Source organism: Podarcis gaigeae (assembly GCF_964106915.1).
Source record: "Podarcis gaigeae genome assembly, chromosome: 15".
Lineage (NCBI taxonomy): Eukaryota > Metazoa > Chordata > Lepidosauria > Squamata > Lacertidae > Podarcis > Podarcis gaigeae.
Genome location: NC_139692.1, coordinates 29,018,328 through 29,042,064, shown reverse-complemented (window position 1 = coordinate 29,042,064; position 23,737 = coordinate 29,018,328). Strand labels below are relative to the sequence as shown.

At 46.8% G+C, this 23,737-nt stretch overlaps 1 protein-coding gene and 1 long non-coding RNA gene across 3 annotated transcripts in view; both read right to left on the bottom strand.

Moving 5' to 3' along the window:
• Positions 1 to 23,737, bottom strand: part of ETS1 (ETS proto-oncogene 1, transcription factor) — a 114,629-nt gene that overhangs the window by 9,937 nt on the left and 80,955 nt on the right. For both annotated transcript variants that reach the window (XM_083714686.1, XM_083714687.1), the window contains 5 exons: positions 15,445 to 15,564; positions 14,430 to 14,630; positions 10,761 to 10,838; positions 9,809 to 10,060; positions 7,705 to 7,965 (listed from right to left, as the gene is read on the bottom strand). In XM_083714686.1, the coding sequence (XP_083570812.1) occupies positions 7,705 to 7,965; positions 9,809 to 10,060; positions 10,761 to 10,838; positions 14,430 to 14,630; positions 15,445 to 15,564 (912 nt within the window). The remainder of the gene's footprint in view (positions 1 to 7,704; positions 7,966 to 9,808; positions 10,061 to 10,760; positions 10,839 to 14,429; positions 14,631 to 15,444; positions 15,565 to 23,737) is intronic.
• LOC310832774 lies at positions 4,385 to 5,825 on the bottom strand. Its single transcript, XR_014558428.1, has 3 exons — positions 5,711 to 5,825; positions 5,348 to 5,490; positions 4,385 to 5,107 (listed from the first exon to the last, which is right to left on the bottom strand). It is a non-coding gene; the product is annotated as an uncharacterized lncRNA (long non-coding RNA).

Sequence of the window (23,737 nt, the reverse complement as noted above, 5' to 3'; positions counted from 1 at the left end):
CAATGACCTGCCATTCATAATTTTTAAAAGCTATTTTGCAAAGCAAACAATGAAACAAGGAAGGGCAGGAATCAAGCCCGCTCAACAACACCAGCAACCACAGTAACAGCAGATGCTTCTAATTTACCACCAACAAATCCACAGTGAAGGTACAAAGTTGGGGCAAAATGTTGAGGCAAGCGCAAAACTAAGCTAAAAACAAAACCGGCACTAATTCAGACAGTCCTGTCGAGCAAAGTCCTCACTGGCTGCCCCGAATTTCCATTGCTTCCTAGGACAAAAGCAAGAAGCCCCAGGCCTAGGAGTGTAATGTGGCCCTTGAAGCCTCGCCAACTGGCCCTCGGAATTCATTGCAGGCCCTGATTCTCTCCTGTTTTCACCTGGGTGGAAATATGTCCTTGAACTCTGATCAGACCTCTTTATTGGCTTGACTGAATGGAGGGCAGGCAGGGCTGTGTGTGTAGGAACTAGCCGATTCTAAGATGGTAAAATCTGCACCTGTTGTTCCTTGGCCCTGCCTACCACTGCCCTGAAGGAAAAAGTGATCAGTCCTGCATCTCAAGCTACAGGGCATTTCCATTCCTAACAAGTCAAGGTTTAGCGAGAGCTGCCTGATCTGTGTTTGCACCTCTCTTATGCCAAGCGAAGCTAGAGCAAGAGCCAAGATTTCATGGCTTAGCCAAGGCTGGATGAGGACCACACATGCCTCCTGCTCGTCCTGCAAGCTAACAGCAAACACAAGGAGGACCAGCAAACACAACACCAGGAAAAGGAGAAAGGAAAAGACATCAACCATCACTGTGTGCCTCTGACCACCTTTATACTCAGCCCTGGGCTTGCAGAAGAAGTCTTTCCTGGTCTAGAGATCCCAGTTCAGTTGCACCTTGTTATAATACCCTGCTTGCATACCCTCCAAGTGTCCCTACTTTCTAGGGACAGTGTCAGAATTATGAAAACCACCCCGGCTTCTGATTTGATCCTGGAATGTCCCTATTTCCCCTGCCAGTACGGCTGCCATTGAGCTTGGAGAGGAGGATGAGCTGTTGCTTCTCCTGAGCAGCAGGACAAGCAAAGGAGCATCTTGTTGCCTCTCCACGACCGCCACTGCTTTTCCTCCTCCCTTGGGCAGCTTGTAGTGGCTGCTGGACAGCGGGCAAGGAGGTGGAGGAGAGGCTGCCACCACTGAGGCCCTGCTGGTTCAGAGAGGCAGGCAGAGTGCAAGGCTGCTCTGGGCAGGAAGAAAGCGAGAGTGGAGCTCAAAAAGTCTTTATTTTATTTTTTTAATGCAATGCAGGAATCATAGCTCAATAGTTCCTGACAGATGGCCACCTAACCTCTGCTTAAACACCTTGAACGAAGCAGAGTCCTCAGACTTCAATTTCTACAGGAACTCAAAGATCCTTGGGCTTTCCTCCATGCCATTTGGAGACACAGAGTCCACGCACTACAAACAGAAGGACCCCTCCGACACAAACGCTGCGGGACCAGACGACAAGCTGCCTTTTGTGACGTGATCCTCAAAGCCTTTGGAAGGAAGCCGGAGGCTGGCAAGCTCAACCCGTTGCAGGATCTGCCAAGCCAGTTGCATGGGCAAGACCTGCCCCCCACTGCCCGCCACAAAAGGCATCAACCCCTCCCCACCCACCAGGAAGAGGGAGAAAGTTCCGGCCTGCCCCTTGACAGCGGCCTGCTGACCTCTGTCCTGGAGAGGGAGCCCCACGCGCTAAGAATAGAGGCAGCCAGAGGGGGCTCACATGCTAAAAGCAACTGACAAAGGAAGGCCTTGTCTCGCCCCCAGAGGAGTGAAGGGAGCCCTTGAGCAGCAGCCGTCGGGAGACAGTCACACGCTAGGAATTCTCTGGCATCACCGGGAAAATATGACTCGTCAAACGGATTATGAAATGGGGACTACAGTGGGAACCCTGTTTGAGGAGAAAGTCCCTCTGGGTGTGGGTGTGTGGCAAATGTACATCTACAGGCACCACTTCCAGATGCTCCCATTGCCAGAGTTTACTATGCACAGACTCCGTTTAGCACTGCTGCCCCACCTCCCGCTAAGACACTGGCTCTATTTTTGCCTTCTGGGAATGCCTTGTTAAAGTTGTGTTGGGAGCTGGTAATTATGTCATTCCTGAGTGACCCATTCCCACGTCTCCTAGAAGTGACATTTCGGAGCGACGGAGTGGGGCACCTTGACTTCAGCATGCGCAGGTGAGAGGGAAGACACCTGCATGCCTGCAGTTCCTGCAGAATATTTTAGACCATGAAGTCTGTTGGTGAGCAGTTATGCTTTCCTATTGCATCTCTCTATTGCATCTCTAATAGGTAAACAAAGGGCTGTATTCAATGCCAATTCTACTCAGTGCAGACCTAATGGAATTAATAGGCATGGCCAACGTAGGTCCGTTAATTTCCAACCCACCCATGACAGCACCCACAGGGTGTGGCAGAGCATGCCATAGCTATGATCTGCAGCCCCACTCACCTACCCCTGACCAACAATCAGAGCTGAGGTGTGTAATGTATAATGTTTCATTATGTTTTATATATGTTAGAAGCCACCCAGAGTGGCTGGGGCAACCCAGTCAGATGGGCGGGGTCCAAATAAAATAATAATAATAATAATAATAATAATAATAATAATAAGAAGAAGAAGAAGAGGAGGAAGAGGTTTTGCCCATTTTAGAAAGAGCTTCATTTCCCCTCAGGACACATTTGCATGGCAGATTTCTAGGCCTTCGTTTTAGCACACCCAGCCAGGAGCGTGGAAATGCCAGGAGGAGTCTCTCAACCCTTAGATTTCCATCTGTTTTGAAATGGAGAAGCCTGGTGTGGGAACTACATGGCCAGTCCTAGCTTATCCCCTCTCTGCTCAGGCCTCAGCAGAGACAGCTCTTGGCTGCATCTGCATCAGTTCAGGATATGGGCAAGATCAGAGCCAAGGTGATGAAACTTTTTCTTTCAAAGATGACTCAGAAAGCATCCACCTTAAAGTTTGAGGGGAGAGCAAGAGGGTCCCATGTAGATGGGTTTTCTTTTCTTGAGATTCTGTTGATTTTTAGGGAGGAGGATAGGGAGATCTCATCCATATGTTATTGTGGCAGCTGTTACCAAGCTTACAGGAGCCATGCTTACATCAGAAGCATTTTTATGTTTAATGTTTTATTATGTTTTTTTATATGTTGGAAGCCACCTAGAGTGGCTGGGGCAACGGAGTCAGATGGGTGGGGTATAAAATAAAAAAATTATTATTGTTATAATTATTAGTATTATTACAGACCCATGCAGTCAGCAGGACTATTCTTGTTGCAATTTTCATCACCTAAGGGACAAGACGGTAAAATGACAGCCTGTAAAACAAAATTGCAACACCGGCCAACCATGAATGCAAAGAGCTAATTTTGTTCTCATTTGCAAACTTCAAGCAGGTGGAACCCGAGTTACTGAAGCAGGGCAAGGACTCGCCTTCTGGGTTCCTCTGTCGGCTCAAAGGCAACCTCATGCTGTGAGCCTTCCTTATGACACACCTAGTTCTTTGCAGTATGTAAGTAATGGCAATTCTGTCTTTAACGTCAAAGGAATAGGTGGTTGCTCACAACCTCCTGGGAAATTCAATGCAGTTTGAGTTGACCCAGGTGATGGCGAGTTTGGATCTTGCCATGTCTCTGTTCCTAAATCTGGGCACCATGCTGGGAGGAGAACAAAACCAGGAGGGCCTTTTAGTGGTGGCCCTGTATCTGTGAGCATCCTCCAAAGGAGAGTTTTTAAACCAGGCACCCCTTCAAAGAAAGGCACCCTAAGCAGTCCTCCTCCATCCCGTGAGCAGAAGCAGACTTCCGGCTGTGAAGGTGCGTTAACATGACCGCTTACTCGGCATCCAGTCTGCTCCCATTGTTAGGTTCACACTATGTTAGCTATAATCCATAGTGATCCTGTATTTCCTTGACAAATACTGCTGTTGGAGGTGTTGTGGTCTCAAACCCGCTTCAGTCCAACTAGAAACCTGGGTGAGTGAGTGGTAACGTATACATGTGCAGAGGATGGTTTCGTGAATAGACGTTTGGGTGGCTATGGAGAGGGGCAAAACCCAAAGGCTATGGGTGTTGGGTGAAGACATCCCCACCCCTTTCTGACCTGAACAACCCCATGCAAACATGACTTGAAATGCAGTGTGTGTGTGACCTTGCTGCATTTTAAGTTGCTAATGTGAACTGCCTCTTCCTTTAACCCTGGCAACGGGGCAACTTCTACTGTTTGCTTAGGGGCTCACAAGGCAGCTGCACAGCACATACAGCTCCCTGTCCCTGCTGCATCTTTCTGTCTAATGGTAGAGCCTGTAAAATGGGCACGTCCCCTTTCCACCAACAACCTTGGGTGTGTGTGTGTGTGTCTTTCCAGTTGCCCAATCTAACAAGACTACCCGAGCGAGTGCAGCAAACTAGTAGTCAGGGGCCACGGAGCTTTTCTGTGAATTCTCTCGTTTCAGAAGAAAGCCAAGGGCAGGATCGTTGTGAACTTGTGAAAGGAGGCAACTTGTGAAATGAGGTCAAGATGTGGAGGGCAGATAAGGGAGCTCAAGGAGGCTGACTGTTTGCCACAGGAGACATCAAAAGCCACGTGGGCCAGGCTTCCGCTGAGCCTCATCACCTCTGCAGCTCGAAGGCAGATACCATCGGAGGGTTGGGGCCCCTGGCGATAAAAAGGAAAGTTCCTCTCTGCCAGCCAAGCAAGCAGCCAAGCAGGAGCAGCACAGCCAGGGCCCCATTTCTTAGCTTATCGCAGAGATAAATAAATGCCGTGTGCTTTTCATCCATGTTCACTCAGAGGATTCTCACATACTAACTTTGCTTTTCCCTGCCATGTTTTGTGTCTTCAGAGTGATTCACACACAGAATCATAGAAGAGTTGGAAGGGGCCACAAGGGTCATCGAGTCCAACCCCCTGCAATGCAGGAATCTTTTGCCCAAGGTGGGGCTTGAACCCGCAACCCTGAGATTAAGAATCTCATGCTCTCGGTCGTTTTCACAACAGTCCTGTAAGACAAGACAAGGTGGCAACCGTCTCCCCACTTTGCAGGGAAGGGGACATGAAGGAACTCTGGCCAAGACTACAGTGACTTGTTTACACTCAAAACAAAAAAATTCCTTCCAGTAGCACCTTAAAGACCAACTAAGTCAGTTCTTGGTATGAGCTTTCATGTGCATGCACACTTCTTCAGATACACAGTGTGTATCTGAAGAAGTGTGCATGCACACGAAAGCTCATACCAAGAACTGACTTAGTTGGTCTTTAAGGTGCTACTGGAAGGAATTTTTTTGTTTTGACTATGGCAGACCAACACGGCTACCTATCTGTAATTGTTTACACTCAGTTGGTGAGTTCATAGGGGAGGTGATTTGAACACAGCTCCCAGCTCCCATTCTTAACTACTACACTTATGCCAGCTTCCAGCTTTGGTGCCAGCAGCTCCTGGCAAGTTTACAGTGGTACCTCGCAAGACGAAATTAATTCGTTCTGCGAGCTTTTTCGTTCTGCGAGTTTTTTCGTCTTGCGAAGCACGGATTCCCTGGGTATTAATTGTTTTAAGAAAAAGGAAACAAACTTGCAAGCCCATAGGGAAATTCGTCTTGCGAAGCAACTAAAAAAACGAAAAACTCTTTTGTCTTGTGAGTTTTTCGTCTTATGAGGCATTCGTCTTGCGAGGTACCACTGTATTTCGATCAGGCCCAGAGTCTGAATAAGGCCCTGCTCTCCACAGGCCATACTGCTCCCTGGCCTGACCCTGCACCCTCTGTGACTGTTTTTGCCTGGTTGGGATGCCTTTGGCTTGGCTTGATGGAGGACAGAGAGGGGTGTGTGTAGAAACCAGCCCACCATGCAAAGGTGAGAGTCACATTCACTTGGGCCAAAAATGTTTTCCCGCCCCTACAATATAACTAAATGTAATTGTTTTGATGCTCACACCATGTGGGCTGTGGACTAATCTCCCAAAGTCTCCAGCAGCTTTGAAACGATTCAAGATTTCCTCTCCCTTGGCTCAGATCATCATACTCCCACTGCTGAAGGGAGCCAGTCTCCAGAACCCCACTCCCAGCCCAGTTTTCTTATCAGCACCTATTCCTGCAAACAGAAAGCACTCGTCACAGCTTGAAGCTGAAGCATCCAACCACTTCCTTCTGTGCACAGCTCCTAAAAAATGATCTCCCGACCCCACAAACACACACCGGTTCCCAGCCCCAGTAGAGGCGCTGCACTTGGGGAGGAAGAATCTCGCATGAGAGCTTGTCAAATCTCCAAATCTTTCCTCTCATCCCACCTGACTCACGGAGTCAAGGGTTGCTACTGAGGCATTGCGGTTCTAGCAAAGAAGGACAACGCTGAAAACCTGACATTTGCTCTTCTCTGATTTAGTGTGCAAACATATATCTGTGTGAGAGATGCGGGCCGCAATGCCCCATCAGTCAAGAGAAAGACAAGCAGCCTCTTATCCCATCTGCAGGCTGATTTTCGCCAGTTTATAGGTGCTTGTAAACGGTTAGATTTTCTTTCAAGCTGAAAAGGTGCTTCCGCACGCCCAATTCAAAGTCACATATCTGTTCGTATCTGGATCTGAAGTATCACTTTCGCATCGGGAGTCAAAGGCGGCAAGTTAACCTAGCGATCTGTTTCAAGCTGGCTCCCCAGGGTTGAGTCACAGGGTTTCGATTCATTTTCATTTGTTACTCAGTTATGTGTAAACGTCCATAAATACACATGTTCCTGCATGCATCTCCCACCCTTCCTCTGGCACAGCCTATTTACAGACACAAGAGCACGAGCCAGGAAGGCTCCAGTTCATGGCTGGCTCACTTGTGGCCTCCAGATGTGGCTGGACTCCAACTCCCAGCAGCCCTTGCAGCCAGCATGGCCAATGCCCAATGGCCAGGGGGTTGTGGGAATTGCAGTCCTGCAGTGTCTGGAGAGCCCTGACAAGGTCCCCATCCCTGCCTTATCTTGGAATCAGACCACTGGTCCACCCACATAGCTCAGTACTGGCTACACTGACTGGCAGCAGCTCTCCGGGGTTTCAGATACCTGCCTATTCCAACCCTTCCTGCTGTGGACTGCACCTTCTGCATACAAGGCAGCCCCTGACCTGCAGCTTCCCGAGTTCAAATCTCGCTTGCGCCACTAGGCAACTAAGGCAAACTGCTCTCTCCAAGCCTTCACCCTCATTTCACTTGGAATATGGGGGAAACAACAGCAGTCTGCTTTGTAGGACTATTTGTCAGGATTACCAGGGATTTTTTAAAGCAGGAACTCAGGGGAACTCAGTTCCCTTAGCAGAGCCAAAATATCCACCTATATCTCTAATCAATTAAGTTGCAGCCATTTCTAATTCAGATCATTGTCTGCTTGAGTTTCTTAATCACATCTTACATTTAGCCACTGCCTGGGGTTCAGGGGTTGGCACTGTGACTGGGCCCGCAACAGACAGACAGACAGACAGACAGACAGACAGACAGACTTCACAGTGAGTTCCTGCACCTTTCCCCCCAGAAAAAACATACTGAGGAGCATAGATATGGTGCAGGCAAAGCACTTTGTACATCTGACATTACTACAGACATGCTAAACATAACTAAGGGCACTAAGCAGAGATCAACGTTTGTAGTTTGGGAAGCGGCCTGCATTCTGTCTGCCCAGCTACCCCCAGGGCCTCACCTGTGTAGCCAGCCAAGGCGGCCGCAGGAATGACGGGCTTGTCCTTGTTCATGTCTGCCCGGTCTCGAACATAGTCCTTGAAGGTGCCTTTGGGCTTGTGGCTGGGCAGGGCTGCTGGGTAGTCCTCAGAGTCGAAGCTGTCATAGGAAGGGACACGTTGGAGACTCTGGAAGGAAGACTGGCTGCTCCACGACTGGGTCAGGCGGTCGCAGCTGTCGTAGCTCTCGATGCTCTCAAAGGAATCCTGGCCCCCGAGTTTCCCTGTGAGGCGAGAAGGAAATGAGGTTGGCGGAGAGGCAGTGGGGCCTAGTGGTTAGAGTGCTGGACTAGGGCCTCAGGGAGGTCAGGGTTCAGGTCCCCACTTGGCCCACTTGGGTGACCCTAGGCCGGATGCAGCCTCTCAGCCTAGCCTACCTTGCAGGGTTCTTGTGAGGATAAAATGAAGGGGAACCGCACACACCACCCTGAGCTCCTCGGACGAGGTGGCAATAAATAAATAACAAAGCAGAAACAGCAGTGGTGAACCTGCTTGCACTCAGGTTAAAGGATTCCCCATATTAAAGGGGAGTGAAGGTTGAGGAAGATGCTGATTCGGAGACCAATGGAAGCCCTGCTTGGTTTGGGGCAGGCCCTGCAGATCCAACCCCATACAATCAAAGCCCACCCCAATGCACACTGGAAGCACTCGACTTTGCCCAGGGAGTCCTGGGGGCTGCATCTTCTACCCCACAAACAGTCGCAGTTCCCAGCCCCCTCCATGAACTGCAGAGGAGGCAAAACAGCACAGAGGCAGATCGCATGCCTTGCATGCAGAAGGCCTCAGGGTCGCCTCCTCTTTGGATGGTCCAGCAGCAGGTGATGCGAAAGCCCTCTGCTCTTTTGTAAAGCTAGAGATTCACTGGGGGAAATGGGCAAATCCTGAGGTTCATTTGTGGAGGCGTCCTATGTTTCCATTGCAACAATGGGCAATTTGTTTAATTGCTTATATAATTTATACCCCGCATTTTCAGAACAGATTTTATGTTCTCCAACGGGATGTTTTGTGAGTACAGAGCGGTAAAAAGAAGATCCATTCGAAATAAATAAACGCAGCAGGCAATACGACAAATTAAAAATAAAAATAAAAACAGCACGTCAGTTTAAACGCATTGGGAAATCAAACAACTAAATCTAACTTCTCAGAACCTGACACGCACTCACCATCTCCAGTGGCTTTTAAACTCTGGCTTCACGATTTGCTGGTCAGGTTTACTCTAGCATGTTTTCACATTTTACATATATGCCCAAAACCTTTCGTTGCACCAGAATGTGGACAGGAAGCACAAAGCACCTCTACCATTTCTTCCTGCTAACGACTGTTCTGTGCTTCCCAAGGAAGCATAATAATTATTTAGTCTTGTCTTTTGAGGGATCACTTGATCAGACGCCAAACCTGCCAACTGTGGCCTCCCTGTGTAGATTATGACTTTTTATACCAGTCGAAGACATGAGCCCCTATTTAGCCAAATGCATTCAGAAGAGTTTTGTTTTTTGTTTGTTTGTTTTTTAAAAGGGAGAGACACGGAGAATTCTCCAGAATTCCTCAGCTTGAGTGTTGCTCAATCATTTCTTCTTTACTGACAACCTCGGAGCATAAGAGGATCACTCAAGTTCACTAATTTCCCAAGCCAGACTGAAAGCAGCTGCTGGGGTTGTGTAAGATCTCTTAAGAGCAAATTCCGCTGGCAGAGATGCTGGCAGTGAAGACCCAGCTACTAAATCTAAAGAGGCGAGGAGGCTGAACAGCTGGCAAGCCTGCCCACATATTTGCTGTGTCCTATTTCAACATCTCTCTCTAATTCAGGTGTGGTAGGGATCACCTGTGCAAGGTAGCTGAAGGGCCAGGTTTCAGGTGTCTTGCTAGACAATGCAACTTTGGGAAGCTTAAGGGGCCTATAACTCAACCAGAGAGCCCAGGTTTTGCATTCTCTACATGCTGGTGGACTACAACTCCCATCAGCCCCAGCCATAGCTGTCAACTTTCCCCTTTTCCTTGGGAAAATCTCATTCCTTCTTATATGTGGGGTAGGGTTGCCGACTTGTGATTTTTAAGGTGTTCCATTACCTCGGCTAGTGCGCCCCATGCACATATTATCCGGCGTTACGACCTCCTGCTTGATTGTGAAGTAGTCGGTGGGCAGGGACTCCATCTGCACGGGGTCCCGGAGGATGACGGAGGAGGGGTACTCGTTCTCGTACTTGAGAGACAGGAGCTCCTCGGAGCTGATGGGATGGAGGGTCTGGTAGGACTCTGTGATGAAGCTGGGCTCAGAGAATTCTGAGGGAGGAACACACTGAGCGTGCTCAATGCCATAACCTGAGAGCGGAAAGAAGACCGCAAACTGAATATTATCACCCAGGGCATTATTATTATTTAGCTGGAACTCTCTGGAACTCTGTTCTGGCACCTTCTAAGGGAGGCATTTATGGAGAGTTCCAAAACCTCTTTTTCTAGAAAAATAGCACCGTTGTTGTTGTTAACTGAATTTATATACAGCCCTATAACCGGAGGTCTCAGGGCAGTTCACAGAACCATTGCAGTTCTTGCTATTATCCATCATGATAATAGTAATAATACCATCACCATTAAGTTAATTAAGAGAAAGAAGCCATAGGAGTCACATTTCTTTAATAATGATGATGATGATGATAATAATAATAATAATAATAGTACCCTGCCCATCTGACTGGGTTTCCCCAGCCATTTTGGGTGGCCACCAACAGATATAAAAACATAATAAAACATTCAAACATGAAAAACTTCCCTATACAGGCCTGCCTCCAGATGTCTTCTAAAAGCCAAATATTTGTTTATTTCCTTGACATCTGACGGGAGGGCAACCCACAGGGTGGGTGCCACTACCGATAGGGCACTCTGCCTGGTTCCCTTACTTCTCACAATGAGGGAACTGCCAAGAAGGCCCTCGGTGCTTTTGCTCCTCGTAAGCTGCTTAAACGTTGAAAGGACTCCGGTGCTAAATCTTGTACTCAACAGGGGAAAAACAAGGGAGACTTACTAATGAAGTAGTCTGATGTATAGCGGGATTCTGGGTAGGCTGCGTTCACTCCGTTTGCTGGATATGGCTTTATCTCTTCTGCACCAAGGATGGAAAGAATGAAAGGGAAGATGCCCAGTTAAGTAGCAGTAGTAGCAGTAGCCTTCATTCATTCATTCATTCATTCATTCATAAAAAATATTTGTATTGTATTAAAGGGTTTTCTCAGGATGGTGGAGGGCGCATGTGCTGTGTCCCATTGGTGTGGTGGCACTCGCCCTTCTTCTGATAGGAAATGCTCTGCACGGGGGGCACGAACAAAAATAGAGGGTCAAGGACAGTCATTTTTTTTTGGGGGGGATGAGAAATGTGCCTATTTCACCTGAGAAATGTTGGCGGGTATGCTCCTAGGTAAACATGCACAGGCTGGCACCAGTTTTTCACACCCAAACCCAACACGACATTCCGCGGACCTGTAGCAAAATCTTTTATATTATCTAGGTAGCTCCACACACCAAACACCGAAAGTCTCAAGGTTTTTAATCAGAACTGCACAACCACGTTCCCCTTCCATCAAGTCTGACAATGTCCATCATCTGAGACATTCTTGATCTGTTTGGTGGACTGGGTCATGCCAGGATACATGACCCCCCCCCAGGGCACTCAGAAGTGTGGGGAGGGCTCTATAACCCCATCAGCAATTACAAAACCTTGCAGTCAAGAGGTGACTCACCTACCACAGGCCATATGACTGGAATAAAAACAGCAGTATGCTGGCTGCGATTGCTTCATCCATTTGGGCACATTCCACTTTTATTTTGTCTCCCCCTTCCAAAATAGCCTCCACTTCCCCGCAGTCAGCAGTGCCCTCTGTCTGACTGCAACCCCCATGCAAAGTTGACCGCAGCAACCTGGCCCCGCCTTCCCCTGTGGTCACACACACCCCATGGCTTGGCAAGCCTTGCCAGGAGGGGAGGGGGCACAAAGGCTGCGGAGATGCAGTTCACACAGGCCTCAGTTTGTTCAGCCCACCCCCCTTCATCGCTGCCGTCCCCAGGAGGGAGGCCAAAATTAGGCCCTTTTGAATGAAGGCACATCATCTCTGGCGAGTCTCTGTCTGGGCTCAGCAGAAACAAACCAGAGCTGCAGCCAGGCTCTATTTGGTTTGTTCTCCTCCTTGCTAGCCAATACGTAAGGTCATAGGATCATAGAATCGTAGCACTGGAAGGGATGCAGCAGGTCATCTAGTCCAACCCTTTGCAATGCAGGAATCACAGCTAAAGAATCAATGAAAAATGGCCATCCAACCTCTGCTAAAAAACACCAACAAATGAGAGTCTACCACCTTCTGAGAGTCCATTCCACGGTTGAATGGCTCCTACTGCCAGAAAGTTCTTCCTACAGCTTAGTAAGAATCTCCTATCTTGACATCTGAACCCGTTGTTTTGGGTCCTACCTTGTGGAGCAGGAGAAAACAAGCTTGCTCCATCTTCTGTTTGACAGCCCTTCAGATGTTTGAAGGCTATCCCATCACCGCTCAAACTTCTCTTCTCCATACCCAGCTCCCTCAACCGTTCCTCATAAGGCTTAGTTTCCAGACCCTTGATCATCTCGATCACCCTCCTCTGCATATCTTCCAGCTTACTAATGTCCTTCTTAAATTGTGGTGCCCAGAACTGGACACAGGACTCCAGGTGGCGTCTGACCAAGGCAGACTAGAGCAGTACTATTAATGCAGACGTGAAATGCCACAGCAGAAGAAAAGAGGCCTTTCCTTCTAAAGTCAGGAAGCAAGGTCATCACCTTCTTGCAAAAATGTCCATGCCAGTTGGACTGTCCCATTGGTCCTGTGGTTAGGGCAGTTATGTCACGTAGACTCTGGACTTACTGGCACTTAATAACACAGAGCATAGTTAAACAGTGGTGCTCATGCAAATCCTATTCTCAATGCCCTGGTTTTAACTTCTTCTTGTTCAAAAGCATTTACCAGAACCAATGAGGCAAAATATGGAAATAATTGGGAATGTCAGCTGCCGCTCCATGAGATCCTATAACTGAGCATGTTTACCTTCAGAAAGCCACAGGTATGTGTGTCTGGGGTGCGCATGTGTGGGTGTACTAGAACCATGTTCCCCGGTGGCTTTTGTGGAAGGGAAAAAAACGCCCCCTCCCTCTCCTGTCACCCCAAAACAGCACAATGAGCACCTGTCTCCACCTATCGCAGAAGGTCCCCAAATGATCTGCAAACATCTCAGTGGGCAACACTCTGTTTACAATTGGTTTCGTCTTGCCTGTTTGCATTGTTCAGGCATGAATGCGGGTCTGTTTCTCAAAGCTGGTCCAGCATGACCCAGGACTAGCTGAAGGTCCTCCCATGCCTTTGGGTAAATGAGGAATGAATCCTACAGCCCCGCACACCAAAACACTCACAGGTTGGCAGCAATAAACTTCAGGACTTCTTATGGGACACACGGGCTCCCTCGGGCTGTATTTAACATGAAACTTTCCTGCTTTTGGCAAAGAGGTAAATGAAGAGAGTATGGCTGTATGTGGGAGATCTCACAGCAGGGCTGGCCTTTGATATTTTGCTGCCTGAGGTGGAGGACATAAAGGCAGCCCCTTCCCACTATTCGTCTAGAACAGTGGTTCTCAACCTGTGGGTCCCCAGATGTTGATGGACTACAACTCCCATCATCCCTGTGCTCTGGCCCTGTTGGAGTTGTAGTTCAACAACATCTGGGGACCCACAGGTTGAGAAAGGCTGATCCAGAGGTGGCTGGCTGGGTGGTTGAATGTGCTTTCAGCACTGGGGGTGGGACAGGTCCTCCATGCATCGGAAGCAGCAGACTAATTTAGGACCCCCAGTCAGGACTGTGTGGCAAACTCCAATGGATGCTTCCGTCAGGGAGCAACCACTGCTGTCCCTCAGTATCTGCCTCCAGAGGCACTTGTCTCCTTCTGCCTAATGGTAGGGCCATCCCCATCCCACAGGGAAGAGACAAGCCATTAAGGCATTGCTAAAAGGTGCAAAACTCTTCTAGTGCTGTGGCTTTGTTCTCATTCAGTTTCTACTCTTCTTAAGAGATCCTCTCAGCCCATTGATTGAAAAGCTGCGGAAGAGCTCTCTCAAGAGACTGTGTGCAGCATCACTCGGTTAGGCAGCGGGGAAGGCACGTGAACAGTGGCGAAGCTCAAAAGATCTCCAGGGAGATCTGGGGGAGATCCCGGTCTGAAAGCCTGGAGCTGAGAGCAGACAGGGACACAGCCAGGAATAAGTGATGGAATGCAGAGGACAGAGTTTGGGAATCTAGGGAATCTCACGCGGTGACACCTTGTTCCTGAGCTTGTTTGCAATTGTTATGGCTCATTTGATTTATTAGTTGCTCATGACAACAAAAAAGTCTCTAGTCAACTTCCAAAAAAAATTAAGAGCCTAATGCATGGCATAAAAATGAAAACAATACATGACAATAAAACCATTACGACAGCAAATGTCAACAGCAGAAAAGTGTTAGCAATAAACAGCAGACACAGATCACAATCTGTCAGATGCCTGGGAGAGGAAGGAGGTTTTTACCAAAAGGGGGTTAATGGTGGCACCTGACAGACCTTCCTGGGAAGAGCATTCCCTGTAGTGGTGAGCCACAACCGTAAAGGCCACGCTCTTGCCAAAGCCTATCATAGTGTTACCTTTCTGCAGGATCTCCAGATGTTCCCAGAGGATGTCTCCTACAAAATCCGGTGCCAGCTCCAGGAAGCAGTCCTTGCCCAGAGCACAGAGGGCAGCTCCATTCATACAAAACTTCTGGAAGTCCACGCCCTTCAGGCTGAACTCATTCACCGCCCACATCACCCAGTCCCGGACATGGGTTTCCGTCCATTGCTGAGGGTCTGCGCAAAGAAGCCACAGGAGAGAGGAATTGAAAGGCAGGTGCTTTGCGCACCATCTCATAAGGCAGGTGTGATGAACCTTTGGCCTTCCAGATGTTGCTGAACCAGAACTCCCATCAGCCCCAGCAAGCATGGGATGATGATGGGAGTTGTAGCTCAGGGTCCTCACACCTAATCTAATATATGGTGGAAACATCATCACACAGGGAAAGGCGAGATTAAAGGCCATGAAGGGACCATATTAAACTTTGGAGCCTTTTAGCTGAATTTTCTCTCTCTTGAAGTCTACATTTCTACTTCTACTGGGTGCTGTGGATTTTTTCTTGTGGACTTTAACTGTTTAGAGTGATTTCACTTTGTTCAGGCACATTTCGCAAAAAGTGGTCTATGAACCCATAGAGCAGCCACTACCGTTTATTCTGAGCTACAGGAGAGCTCAAAGGAATCTTAGGCAAATAATCACCACATTGGGGAAACTGTTATTTTCCTCATTTGCAACTTGAATGGACTGATTAATGGACCACCTTACACCTCCCATTAATGGACTAAAGCGCCTACGGTTAATTTTCTAAGATTTCCTTGATCAAGTGTCAGTCCTGCATGCATGTGACATTTACAGGTACACGTTTTTGCTCCCCAGGGATGGTGGAGATGTTCAGCAACCACATTACAAATGCTTTAGGGGAAGTCACTGCTGCAAAGAGGTTTTGACCCTGATCCGCACAACCAAATGACCGAGAAGCGGATGCGAGAGCTCATTCAGCGAAACAGCCGATGTTCATTCAGAGCTGGATTCATGGCAAGCTCAATGTACCTTTGGGGATTCCCAACCGCTGCTGCTCTTTCGTGAAACCGCTGAAGGTGGCCTTCAGCGCCTGCGACATCATTTCTTTGCTGCTTGGAGTTAACAAAGGCACGTCGGCACATTCCATATCTGGAAGAGAGAGAAAGGAGGGAAATGAGGATGGTTCAGTTCCAAAACTCAGGACGATGGGAGAGACAGCAATCGTGACCCAGGTGCTGAGTCCTGAGTGGTCATCGCAAGTCACCTGCTTCGGCGTGACCTTTTTCTCTCAGCCTGAAAGTTCATCAACTGGCAGTTTTATATTTGCTACACATTTAAATGAGTCAACACATCTTAAAAAAGGAGGCAAAGGTTTCCGTCTAGTAAAGGGACAACAGGAGGAGGTGGAATAAGATTTCCCAAAATTCTTTGGTTCTGGAAAGAAAGGTGGGATTCAATGGGATGCTTTTTGTGGGCTGATTGTTTCTGCAGAACATTTCCTATCCCACCAATGCAATCTAGCAGATCCATCTGTGATTTTGTGTGACTGCTTAGGAAATCAATCCTGAGGTTGCTGTTGGATTGTGATTTTAGACAAGCTCCTTGGGACAGCACAACGGCACTTTTTCCTTTGGTGCTGTTGGACTGGCCCTCACTTAAATATAGTGCACCCACCTCACAGTACACCAATTACACAAATTTCTATAAATTACCCCAGATTATCTTGTGAGAGACTTGTTGGAGGGAAAATTAATGATTTGGAGTCTCAGGCAGGATTTGATCAAATAAACAAGAAATGTTTTATTAAACAAAGGAAGTTTATGACACAAAGTGGGTAAAACAAAGGACACTTCAGGTTATAATATTATTTCAGGTAGCCGTTCACTTAATAATATTTATACTAAATCTAACTAATGTTATGGACTTCTAATCAAGCACAGCTTCCTTTAAATTTGAGTTGCTTATGTTCAGTTACTTCGCTTCAGGTAGATGTCACAGGTTTTTAGATTAAAGGGTAATTGCTCAGCTTATTTCTAGTTTTTTTCCTTCAGTTCTTTCTCAGTTGTTGCATAGCTGTTGCCGCTTAATAGTTTGGTTCTTATTTTTTTTAATGATATTTTATTAAATTTCACAAAAATTAACAACAATAAAAACAACCCAAATCACAAAAAACCAACAAACGCATACAACAAAAAATACCAACAAAGACAAAAAAAAATGACAACAAAAATCATAACAAAGAAAATTCAAGATTAAAAACAAACTCTATTTCGAATTAATAACCTTCCAGATCTTATTTTCCTTGCTTCCACCCACTTTCCTTTCATGTATTCCATTTTAAAATTAGCTCAGCAATTATCATATTATTCAAATTCATTTTTTATCTTTACCTTTATACTCTTATTTATCCTAATCACTGGAACCCATTCATTTCATTTACAATGCCCTTAGCATTCATAAATTTTACAATGTTTTTGTAGATAAACTTTAAACTTCTTCCAATCCTCTTCCACCTGCTCTTCTCCTTGATCTCGGATTCTGCCGGTCATTTCTGCCAGTTCCATAGAGTCTATAACTTGCATCTGCCATTCTTCCAGGGTGGGTAAGTCTTGTGTCTTCCAGTGCTTTGCGATGAGTATTCTTGCTGCTGCTGTGGCATACATAAAAAAGGTTCTATCCTTCTTTGGCACCAATTGGCCGACCATGCCCAGGAGAAAGGCCTCTGGTTTCTTCAGGAAAGTATACCTAAATACTTTTTTCAGTTCATTATAAATCATTTCCCAGAAAGCCTTGATCCTTGGGCAGGCCCACCAAAGGTGAAAGAATGTTCCTTCCGTTTCTTTACATTTCCAACATTTTTTATCGGGCAAGTGGTAAATTTTTGCTAGCTTGACTGGGGTCATGTACCACCTATAAATCATTTTCATAATATTTGCTCTTAAAGCATTACATGCTGTAAATTTCATACCGGTGGTCCATAACCGTTCCCAGTCAGCAAACATAATGTTATGACCAATATCTTGTGCCCATTTTATCATAGCAGATTTAACCGTTTCATCCTCAGTATTCCATTTCAACAGCAGGTTATACATTCTCAACAATATCTTAGCACTGGGTTCTAACAATTCTGTTTCCAACTTCGATTTTTCCACCTGGAAGCCAATTTTCCTGTCCGAGTTATAGGCCTCTCTTACTTGAAAATAGTGTAACCAATCCTGCACCTTATCTTTAAGTTTCTCATAACTCTGCAATTTCAATTTGTCCCCATCCTGTTCCAAAATTTCCCAATATTTTGGCCAATTCGATCTCATGTTAAGTTTTTTCAAGGCTTAGCTTCCATTGGTGAGAGCCACCTTCGGGATTTATTCTCCAAAAAATCTTTATATCTGACCCAGACATTAAACAATGCTTTCCTGACAATATGGTTTTTAAACACCTTATGTGCTTTGTCCTTACCGTACCACAAGTATGCATGCCATCCAAAAACGTTATCATGTCCTTCCAAATCAAGAATGTCTGTATTCTCAAGAAGTAGCCATTCCTTCAACCAGCAAAAGGCTGCCGCCTCGTAATATAGTTTAAAGTCCGGCAGGGCAAACCCCCCTCTATCCTTTGCATCAGTAAGAATTTTATATTTAATTCTGGACTTTTTGCCCTGCCAGACAAATCTAGAAATTTCTTTTTGCCACTTCTTGAAACAGTCCATCTTGTCAATTATTTGTAAGGTTTGAAACAAAAACAACAATTTTGGCAATACATTCATTTTAATAACTGCAATTCTACCCAGTAAGGAAAGCTTTAGGTTTGTCCATATTTCAAGATCTTTTTTCACTTCAGACCAACACTTTTCATAATTGTCTTTGAATAAGTTAGCATTCTTCGAAGTCATGTTCACCCCTAGGTATTTTACTTTTTTCATTACTATTAGACCTGTTTCTCCCTGAAACCTTTCCTTCTCTATTGGTGTCAAGTTTTTTTCCAGAACCGTAGTTTTTAATTTATTAAGTTTGAACCCTGCCACCTGACCAAATTCTTGTATTATTTCCAAAGCTCTTCTAGTACTAGGGATTGGCTCCTGTAGTGTCAAAACTAGGTCATCTGCATAGGCTTTCAATTTGTAATGTTTGGCTCCGACCTGTATACCCTGAATCTGTTGGTCCCTTCTAATCATGTTCAGCAAGACCGCCAGGACTGAAATAAAAAGCAAAGGGGAAATTGGGCAGCCTTGTCGTGTCCCTTTCTCTATCTTAAATTCTTTTGTAGTAGTTTGGTTCTTAAACAAGGTGGTACTTCCTGTCAGTTACACACCCCTTTGACAACCCTACTCCTGAGGTACTATAAGTAACAGACCCAAAGGTATCACCACACCCCTCTTAACTGGTTTGGGAGTCTTCTCTGTTTGTAGAAGAATCTCTTGCCTCCTAACCTAAGTGAGACCTAAGTAGACTGTATCTTTCCAGCTTCTACTTCTCCTGGCTCAGCCTCTCAGTTAATTCCTGGCCTATTACTCTCACAGGGCACCACACACTGTCCTTCACACTAAGCGCAGAGACTCCTTTCTGTAGCTTTTGATATATTCCTCAGAGTGGATGTTTCTACCCAGAACTAACTCTCTCTCCTCTCACTCCCTATCTCCCAACCTGTCTCCCCACCTATCTCCTTTTCAACTAGTTCTCCTGGAACCCCAGCCAATCAGAGGCTGCTGTTTGTTAACCGCTTGCTGGCAGGGAAAAGGGAAATGAAAAAACTTGGTGACCCAACCTGCCCAGCAAAACAAACTTTTCCGTTACACTCCTCACCTAGGCTGGGGTTCAGAAGCTGAAAAGCAAGTGGGTGGGTGCTCAGCTCAGCTGTTTTTCCCCAGGTGCTTTTATGATAAGCTCTGCCTGCTAAAATCCCTGTACTCTTACCCCCCCTCCCCAGTGACAAGTACTCTGGGATCCATCTTTCACCCAGAGAGTCCTGCCCAGGTACCACACATCTGGGTGGGTTTCCCTAGCCACTCTGAGCGGCTTCCAACAAAATATTATAAATACAATAAAACATCAACCTTTAAAAGCTTCCCTAAAGAGGACTGCCTTCAGATGTCTTTTAAAAGTCAGATAGTTGTTTATTTACTTGACATTTGACGGGAGGGCGTTCCACAGGGCGGGTGCCACTACCGAGAAGGCCCTCTTTCCTCCACAATTTCCCGGCATATTATCAATCTCTCATTGTACTTTGATAAGAACTGTCTGCAGATGAAGGGGAAGGACAGTTTGGACCCCATGTGAGAGGTGGGCAAGGAGAAATGTCACAGGTTGAGAGGCTGTGAGAAGAGAAGGGTGGGCCCAGGTGAGAGCTGGCAGAGAATAACATCCCCTCTGTAGATGATGAAAGTTGAGATATAGTGATGAGGGAGGATCTTGTCGTTTCTTTTTTCTGTTCCTCCTCTCTCACTGATGTTCAGAACAGTCAAGGTTGGCCACTCTCTAAGCAAAACCAAAGACATAAACCACAAGTTTTGCTGCAATGGTCAGAAGAGCTAACCTTTTCAGATGCAACCGGTCCACAGACATTCACCAGTTGAAGAGTTTGGTGTGGGAAAAGATAATCAGGCCATTGGATAATAAGTAACAGATTCCACGCATTGTTTAAATAATGTCGTTTGGATATTTAGAAGGTTTTATTAGCCAAGGCTCTGGAGAAATAAACACACACCCCAGCGCTCTCTGCCATCCGTCTTCCGCTCTGAGATAACACCGAGAGAAAGTGTCCAGGACACTTTTCCCTGACCCTCGAGCCGCTTGTTTTTAATGATGGGTTTGAGAGAGCTCGGAGGTTACAAGAGACCACCCAGAAACTGCTCCATCACCTTTGCAGCCTGGTTTGTAGGGCAGCTGTGTTGCTCTCCCGGCTATGGGAGAATGATTCAGAGGCAACCTGGGGCAAGGGGAAGACGGGGGGGTGGGGGGAGAGGGAGGAGGAGACTAAACTTCTTCAAGCAGAGAGAAAAGCAGATGGACCAGAAATAGGTGTGCAGCCGGAGGCCATGCATGCTTACTCAAAAGGAAGCCCACTAAGCTTTATGCTGTGAACCATCCTGTGATCTTTAGATGAGGGGCGGTAAAGTTCAGCGAGGCTCTCTACAGAGTAAGTGTGATCACATGGGATCAGAGCCTTCAGAGACATAACATAGTATGCATCAGGTCACTGAACAGCCAATCTCAATGCCAGCCTTATTGAGCTGGAGAGAAAACCAGGTAACTCAACCCTACATTTGTTTCATGGGAGTTAAGGTAAAGGTAAAGGGACCCCTGACCATTATGTCCAGTCGTGGCCGACTCTGGGGTTGCGGCGCTCATCTCGCTTTATTGGCCGAGGGAGCTGGCGTACAGCTTCAGGGTCATGTGGCCAGCATGACTAAGCCGCTTCTGGCGAACCAGAGCAGCGCACGGAAACGCTGTTTACCTTCCCACTGGAGTGGTACCTATTTATCTACTTGCACTCTGACGTGCTTTCGAACTGCTAGGTGGCAGAAACAGGGACCAAGCAACGGGAGCTCACGTCATCACGGGGATTTGAACCGCCGACCTTCTGATTGGCAAGTCCTAGGCTCTGTGGTTTAACCCACAGCACCACCCACGTTCCTTTTCATGGGAGTTACTTTCAAGTAAATATGCACAGGATGAAGTTTTTCAGCCTCAACATGTAGCAGTGTGCATTGTCTTACACCCAAAACCTACGAATGCTCAAAAGTAAACCTTGCTAATTTCAAAGATGTGTACAGTGGTACCTCGGGTTAAGTATTTAATTCGTTCTGAAGGTCCGTTCTTAAGCTGAAACTGTTCTTAACCTCAAGCACCACTTTAGCTAATGGGGCCTCCTGCTGCTGCCACAATGCCGGAGCACGATTTCTGTTCTCATCTTGAAGCAAAGTTCTTAACCTGGAGCACTATTTCTGGGTTAGCGGAGTCTGTAACCTGAAGCGTATGTAACCTGAAGCGTATGTAACCTGAGGTACTACTGTTCTTCCAAGTAGGTCTGTTTGGGTCTGCAGCCTTTAAGGATTGTGGGGAGCAACACTGTTGCTTCAGTCAGGCATTTGAGGAAACTGAACAGGACGGAAGGCCTGTTAAAACATCTCTGCTAATATCACAGGGGCACAAGGAGAGCCAACAGATTCCAGCTCCTCCTGGCTGCATCCAAGTTCCAGTTATACATGGATAATCTTGAGTTTTACAAGAGTGCAATGCTAGATCTCGAGGAGCAGATACCGAAATCCGACTCCGCCCCGCAAAGCGTTCGGATTTCACAATGGCATTTTCACCCACAACCATCAGCAAAATGCAGGGTTGCTATTGCAACATCAGCCTTGCAGCAGATAACGGATGGTAACTAACTTGAGATAAAGCAAAGCTCCAGGACAAGCTGAAGAAGTTTAGATATCAGCCTTGAGAGTGCAAGCAAAGGTCAAGCACCCCTTGTGAAATCAAGGGGCCAGGTTTGCTACCCAGGAGGGCCGCTGCACATGTGATGTGGTGGGCCATTCTGTGTCATCTCACTGGGCAGGCTGACTTCACAGCCACTCCCTGTGGCACTCAGGGATACCTGTAGGATGTGGGTGTGCTGGACTCAGGGGTGGAGCATCTGCTTTCCACGCAGATGGTTGCAGGATGAGTCCCCAGCAGCATCTCCAGGTAAGGCTAGGAGAGACATCTGCTTGAAATCTTGGACAGCTGCTGCCTGTCAGTGCAGGCAGTGCTGAGTTAGATGGACCAATGGTCATTCTCAGCATAAGACAGCTCACTGCGTTCCTGCATTCACAACCATGTTTGTCACATCCACATGCTGTGTCTTAAGTGTGTGTTTAATAGCCTTAGCTGCACACCTAAAATTATCGTGTGTGAAGTGGTCCCAAAACACACCTTTCAATAAGCATAGGGGAGGAAAAGTTATCTATGGAAATGCATCTCCTCCCCAATTTCCTTATGGACAATAATTCCAAAATGTAATTTGGCATGTGGGGCAACGTACATTGCCATCCCACTTGCATCTAGTAAAATAACTCCTTGTTGGGTTTGCACATGTGAAGCAGCAAAGAAAAGAAAGAACTTTGTCATCATCCAGGAATTTGACCTTAAAATGATACTGGCTCTATTGGGATCCAAACCAGGGTAGGTCTTTTTTTTTTTTTTGCCGCAAATCTAATTATGTTTAAAACCCAGGCCACGCAGGGAGAGGGAGAAACTGGAATGGCAAGAAAGAGCACCCATGTTCCTCCCTGGGGTCTATAAGATAAAGGGGGTGTCACCCGCTCCTATAGCTCTACTATGAGTGTCCCAATCTGTGTGGTTCTCCATCAGAGGCCTCCTTGCTCCTCTAACTCACACAGTAGCCAAGCTGAAATCAATGTCCGGTTGGTCACAGCAGGAGTAGCCTGACCTGGTCAGCCGTTCTGCTGCCCCTCCTGTCTCAGGATCTGATGGATGGAGCCAGAGGTCAGGGACCAAGCTCACTGCTGTCTTCTGCAGGAGCAAAACATCTTTCTTCCCCACCACTCCCCATCCTCGTCTTCTTACTCAAACTAGTCAGGGGAAGATACCCAATGCATCATTGTCACGAGGGGAAAGAGCAACTCCAGCTGTTCTGCAGACCATGAAACTGAAGGAGGCGGCAGCAGCAGAGGCTGGCCCATTCGAGTGAAAGGCACACTGCTCCACCAACCTCAATCTGCCCCCAGGCACCCCATCCACCAGATCAGGGAGGCAGTGCTGCCTAACAGCTTCCTCCTCCTGAGTCTCAGAGTTGCCCCTTGTAGAACTCAGCAGGGAGGAGGACCAAACTGGAAGGAGTTGGCTCTGCTTGTCATTCACTCTGGTGCCACCTACTGTTAGCCTCCTGGTTCCCAATGGGATCCAGCCAACACTGGGCAGCAGAGAAGAACAAGAAGCAGAAAGCCCGGATTGGCCTTGAGAAGATCACCACGCCCAAGGGTTCTGGTGCAGGTGGCAGAACAACAAATATTGCCTTGCTGAAAAAAATAATCCAAAGAATGCAATGACAATATTCAAATTTGAACTAAACGAAGTCAAGTCATGGTGGAGGGAAGTCACGGGGTGGTGGTGTAAGGTTTATGTTTGTAGTGTAGGGTGTATATGTTTTATTTTTCTTTTGGTTGATTTTGTATCAGTATTTGTTTATTTTCCTTTTATTTTCTGTATCATTTATCAAGAAATACAATCAAAAAATTAAAAACAAATGTTGCCTTTCTGGATCCATCTATTTCACTGCTCTGCTTCTATCCTACCAGCTGCCAGCTGGAGATTTAATAAGGATGGAC